At 40.9% G+C, this 5,802-nt stretch overlaps 2 protein-coding genes across 2 annotated transcripts; one reads left to right on the forward strand and one right to left on the reverse strand.

The window, feature by feature from the left end:
• Positions 1 to 30: 30 nt before the first annotated feature.
• LOC136262330 (uncharacterized protein C12orf56-like) lies at positions 31 to 2,412 on the forward strand. The gene is made up of 6 exons (XM_066056556.1): positions 31 to 418; positions 482 to 1,222; positions 1,274 to 1,320; positions 1,369 to 1,909; positions 1,961 to 2,148; positions 2,197 to 2,412. The coding sequence occupies exons 1-6, from the start codon at positions 176 to 178 to the stop codon at positions 2,312 to 2,314; spliced, it is 1,878 nt and encodes a 625-aa protein (XP_065912628.1). The 5' UTR covers positions 31 to 175; the 3' UTR covers positions 2,315 to 2,412.
• LOC136259859 (mitochondrial intermembrane space import and assembly protein 40-like) lies at positions 2,392 to 2,886 on the reverse strand. The gene is made up of 2 exons (XM_066053414.1): positions 2,859 to 2,886; positions 2,392 to 2,810 (listed from the first exon to the last, which is right to left on the reverse strand). The coding sequence occupies exons 1-2, from the start codon at positions 2,884 to 2,886 to the stop codon at positions 2,392 to 2,394; spliced, it is 447 nt and encodes a 148-aa protein (XP_065909486.1).
• Positions 2,887 to 5,802: the final 2,916 nt, after the last annotated feature.

Raw genomic sequence — 5,802 nt, forward strand, 5'->3', positions numbered from 1 at the left:
CCAAGAAAATTCGTTGTGAGCATGTAATGCAAGTGTTGGCTGCTCTATCTAGAGTCTGTCTTAAGTTAAATTTGGTGGCAAGGGTTAGGGTAGGGTTAGTTTATTTTGTTGATTTATTTCTATCTGGTGCGCTCCCAGCAACGCACAAAATGTGAAGAAATTATTTTGCGCTAAAATGAACAATGATCGTAAAAGGCACTGGAATGGAAAGCTGGACTCGTTTCTTCAACGTTCATTAACTGGAGAACGTTACGAGCGAATATGCACATGGGAGCCTTGCGTTATATCTTCCAGCGAAGAGAAATTGGTCCACAAATATGTGGTGCTGAGCAACAGCTGTCTGTACCTGGTAGATTTCAACCTGAAAGCTCCTCCTAAGCTCGCGTTTTTAGTAAAGAACATTACAGGCATCCATAAAGTGAGTGTTTAATTACTACCATAGATTTGTTGATTGCTGCTAAGGTTAGCTACATCTTTGCAGTTGGATGATGTAGCTCAGTTTCTGAGCGGAAAGGAACGTGATGAAGCTGTGCATATCCAAGTACAGTATGATAAGAAAATAGTAGCCGTGTTAGAAAAAGGAGGTGTGGATGGCTGGTCATCTGCTGCGGAATTGTCACCTCGATTAATAGACAAACTGAAAAGCAAGATGTCATTTAAATCAAGCCCTCCTAATAAACGAAGAGCCAGCACTGATATCAGTCCTATCCCTAGTCCTTCAAGTTCCTCTGCATCACCACTTCATCCAAAGGTAAGAGCAACCAAGTCATTGAGCCCTGGAATTGTACCACCACTTGCAATGTCTTCGTCTCCGAGGGAACAACGCAATGTGACATTTGACGACACTTCTTACAAAACAGAACTTCAAAGTGTTGTGGAATCTGACCTGGATGCCAGTAGTACACACAGCTTAGGGGTAGTTAATCATAAAAGACGACCCAAAAAGAGGCCTGAGTTTGCAGACAGTCGTAGACGGTCCAAGTCAGCTAACGCACTGGACATGTCAGTTGTACAGAAGGTGATATCATCTATCAGTGCTGACAATAAGTCATCCAGTGTTACATCAGTTAATAGTGATACAAGTGGTGGAAGTGAAGATTCTTTTGTAGCTAAAAACAAGAGCAACACTATTTTAAAGCCCTCATCTATGGACCTATATGTACTCAGGAAGGAAACAGATTTCTACTGCCAAATCAAGACAACCTGGGATTGCTGGAAAATAGTAAGAAAATGAAACTATAGTAATTGTGATGTTACCCTTTTGTGTTTGTAGTCTGCAACGATACAGGAACATTCTCCAAAGATCCCACACAAGTCAAGGTAGCTTTTAACATTTGGTTCTATTGTTATAACAGGTACTGTGCATAGGGAGCATGTTAGTCAACTGTTCTACCAAGTTAAACATGAACTGCTAGCTACTAAGAAGATGGAGTCACTGGCCAAGTTGTTTATGGAACTGAACAGTGCTTGTCAGAAACACTCAATCATTAATAAATTATTCTGGGACAACAGTGAACTCCTCGAGCTGTGCATCCATCAGATGTCAGCCTACCTGCACCCACAGGCACCACAGGAGGATGTATCAGATGTGATGGAATATTGCATCATAATATTAGAACTACTTTACCATGTGTTACAGGAGAGCTTTATGTGTCACTGTAGACTAGAGGTGTTGTTCCAACACAGGGGACAACTAACCTTGTCACTACTTGACCTCCTGACTCGTTCCACATTGATAAATTCTACTGCTGGTGATAATGAAGTGGAGCACCTGAGAGCAGAGCTCTCTGATAAAGTATTTTGTGTTCTGTCAGAAATGCTAAAAGCTGCTCAACAGTTGAGATGGCATTGTGACATAGGCAGACATGTAGGACTCACCTGGCTAATTGAAAATATCAACTCCACAGAGGTATATTGGCACCTTACATACATTGTGTACAATACATCTCTTTGCTTGTAGACAAAAGGCAAGGGCATGATAGTGAAGGATTTGATTGGCCACTTTTCTTCACTGATGAAGGCCCCAGGTGACCTGGCCCCCAATAATGCAGTTGTCATGTACCATATGATACACATATTAAATATTTTGTGTCTAAACTCTCACAAGTTTGTGACGTTCTTCTGTACAGAACTAATGGATGAGATCAGGTGATGTACACAATACACAAACGTGTATTTATCAAAATGCCTTCACAGATACCTCCTACGGCTTTCAGCATTGGAACATAAGCTGCCTGCAAGATACCCAATAACAAGGAGCACATTAGAATTATTCAGATCTCTACTACATAGTCTGCAGTCACACTCACCATGAGTGTATAATACCCTCCAAAAGAGTAACTGTATACATAAAATTCATGGCAATAATATTGCACTTAAAATAAAATTAAACTAATTTTCTTTTTGTTTTGATGTGGTAGTTACATTGTCTTCATTACCACTATCCACTGATTGTGAAGTTGATTCAGGAGCTGCAGGGGCAGTGTCTTCATCATTCTCTGTATTCTCTTCATCATCCTGGTCCTCATCTTTGTATATTTCAGGATATTGCACCATGCAGTCTTGCATTGCTTGGAATTGGGTCAAACAGTCTGAGCCTTTTACCTCAGCTTCACTGTGGACAAAACAGCTGAAGGCAGATTTGAAATCTTCACCACACGGCCCGTGGGCCATTCCACCCAGACACGGGCAGTCCCAGTTTATTTCTCCACTTGGTAGCAGAATTCCGTAATCTTCCGTGACAATCAACTCTTCCCGGATCTCAGGATTTTCGTAGTCTTCTTTCGTAGTGAAAATATCTTTGTCTTTCCCTGTCCATACGTGTAATACTTACGTATACAACGTTACAGACACAATACCATCTTTGGATTCCTTGCAGTAGGACATCGGCTTTCCCCTCCCGTGTGACACCACGTGCGAATGGCACTTTCGCGCATGCGTACTCTAATGTAACGAACTTTTTGATACTCCAGTACTGCGGTTTTCCAAGCTCCCTCACTATACTATAACCCTTACCACCCACAACACACTAACACTGGGTTGTGCGCCACCAAGTGTACGCTACTGTTTTTCAAACTGTTAACTGCACACTTACAACTGCATACAACAACTACCTATGCATGTACAACTGGAGAGTGGGGGCTTAGCAACAACTAATGATAAGAGAGAAATAATAAATTTGAGACTGCCCAGCCCAAAACAGCCTCAGGAAAAACTTGGCAGGCATTTTTTTTTCTTTTTTTGCCTACCAAGAAAAACCCTAAATTTGCTCCACTCTCATGTATGTGTATGCACCAACAAATCAGTTTAAAATTCCAGCATGTCTCTTGTCCATTATCATCAGCAAATCTATCTAAAGATAGTCAAAGAAAATATATAAAAAATCTTTTCATTTTAAACACCATCACACTAGGGAGGGTGGGTGGGTGTACCCCACTAGCCTTAACACGTGGCGTAGAATGAATAATCACACCTAACTTAGCCTTATAAACCTTTACGTCACATGAGAGAGGCTCACGTGACCACCAATAGTATTCATGCGGGAGCTTATTTTCTGTCTAGTTCATTACATTCAACCGACAGAAAATACACTTTTTGCAATGCAAAGCGTCATGTGCTATTAATGTGTCAGTATGCGCAGTTCTTTAAACACACCTGTAATGTTCTGTGGCTGTAGAGTTGTATGCATAGGCATGCCTAAAGTCATGTGAGTCAGTATTAGTCACTATTATTATTATTGTTAATTAGCAAAGCCCACTAGGGGCAACACGCTAATAAGCATTGAAAACGCGCTGTTGAGCAACTGCGCACCACATGCTTGTACAGCGCATGACGCTTTGCATTGCAAGAACTTGGAAAATCGCAGTACAGTGTACTAGTACAAATATGCATTGTACCTGTAATACCATAGATTTAGCACCTCTAAAATCTATGGTAATACTAATGGCTCATGTTCCACCATAAGAGTGTCTATTATCTATGGTTCCATCCCCATGACTAGCTGCAGATCGACTGAATCTGATCTCAATTGTCTGATGTCTACTTCCTACACTCATGCATAGCAAGGAAACTGCCAGGTGAATTTTAAATCATTGTACAAGCCGGCTTGCATGTAATGAATGTATCAGTATGTTTGTCAGGGCACTGCTGAAAAGCAGTCACATACTGCCGGAGCAGTCTTCCCTTATTATACACCTACTATGCTTGTTGCAAGTTAGCTATCTAGCTACACGCAGTCCCCTCCCTATATTCAGTAAAAGGACACTGTAGCTACATCCTTATAAAGGACAGTTTCCGTAGTCCCTATACCAATACAATATACCTCTGAGAAAGGGCAACCTCCTTAGAACAGTATAGACTACTTGTGGGTCTTAAAGTGTCCTTTAAATAGAGGCTGGGTTCCACTGTAGCTGTGCTGCAATTCACCCATAGGAGGACATGAAACCTGAAAAGAAATTGAAAGCGATGGAATTTTATGGTACGCAAGCTATTTTTCTTGATCATGTTTGGTATGATGAAGTACACAGCATGCACTATAATTCCTATAAAAGTCTAGGGATATTGAGAAAATGTTTAAGACTCCTATATGAATTTGAGGCTGTTGAAAAGCTTTTCAACAGTGCATTGAAACACATGTGCTTTGAAAAGCATGTGCCACGTAATGATATCAGTTTTGATTCAGTCTTGGCTAATACTGAGAATCTTTTGATGGTTGTGCATGTGTGCTCAGTGGGCAGTGTCAGCATCATAACTAGTCATTAGATGATTAGCTGAATGTTCTATTAGGGTATAGTGACTGCCGATTTTGGCATGCAAAAAATTATCTATTTATACATGAATTCAACTCTAGTAGGTTTCTCCTGGGGGGTGCATTCTCCAAATTGATGTATTTTGCTAGTATGCTTTAGTGCTGAAATGAATAGCAATTTTTACGGCAAAAAATTGATAATGTGAACAAAATGGCTGATTATTCTTTATGCACTGAAATCGTTGATGAGCAGTATAGCAATCTGGTGGTAATGGTGGGGAAGGGAGGGGGTAAGCAAAGTCCCTGCCTATGAATTTACCAGTGGACAGTGTCAGTTCCCATGGCAGATGAACCATTACAGTGCATTTGGGTACAAGTTCATTGTACAATAGCTCACCTGCACGGGAGGTTTATTACTGGACAGAGTTTACAAGTATTTACGAATTATGGTATTAAAATCTTTCACTAGAAAAGATATCAACAATGTCAGTGATGTGGTAGCTAGAGCAATGGTATAAACTGTACTTGGTAGCTATGATACAAAAACATAATTGTGTGGTGCTTTTAAAAAATCAAATAGAATAATGTCACAATACATTCCACTTTCCATTTCTCCTATATGCTGTTAACATCTTCCTTGCCTTTTTCCTTACATTATCATTTGAGTCATTGTACATTTCTTCTACAGCTGTGATGATTTGCTCCTCCAAGTGACGCGGGGACCCATCTCCTAACGCGTGTAGCGCCTGGTCTCTCACCAGCCCATCCTCATCTTTTAACAGTTCAAATATTCGCTCCCATAGCTCGGGAATGTCGGCTCGCACGTGACATGGACACAAATCCTTAAGTGCCTTCTTTCGCTCCCGCGGGTCCGGGTGATAAGTCCGCTTTATATAATCAGATATCGCTTCGTCACACATTTTATTAGTTTCAGCTGTGATCCAACCTGGGGTTGCATGGCGTTTAAATATTCGTTGCGTGAAGTATTTTTGTCTATGACGTAACTGATTGCACCACATCAGCCAATCTAGTTAACATGTATACGGCCCGCCCAC

Source organism: Dysidea avara, chromosome 7, assembly GCF_963678975.1.
Source record: "Dysidea avara chromosome 7, odDysAvar1.4, whole genome shotgun sequence".
NCBI classification, from domain to species: Eukaryota; Metazoa; Porifera; class Demospongiae; order Dictyoceratida; family Dysideidae; genus Dysidea; species Dysidea avara.

Coding starts and splice junctions, on each gene's coding strand:
- LOC136262330 (XM_066056556.1), top strand. CDS start 176: ATGAACAATGATCGTAAAAGGCACTGGAATGGAAAGCTGGACTCGTTT. Junction 419..481: donor ACATTACAGGCATCCATAAA/GTGAGTGTTTAA, acceptor ACATCTTTGCAG/TTGGATGATGTAGCTCAGTT. Junction 1,910..1,960: donor AAAATATCAACTCCACAGAG/GTATATTGGCAC, acceptor CTTTGCTTGTAG/ACAAAAGGCAAGGGCATGAT.
- LOC136259859 (XM_066053414.1), bottom strand. CDS start 2,886: ATGTCCTACTGCAAGGAATCCAAAGATG. Junction 2,811..2,858: donor CTGCAAGGAATCCAAAGATG/GTATTGTGTCTG, acceptor ACGTATGGACAG/GGAAAGACAAAGATATTTTC.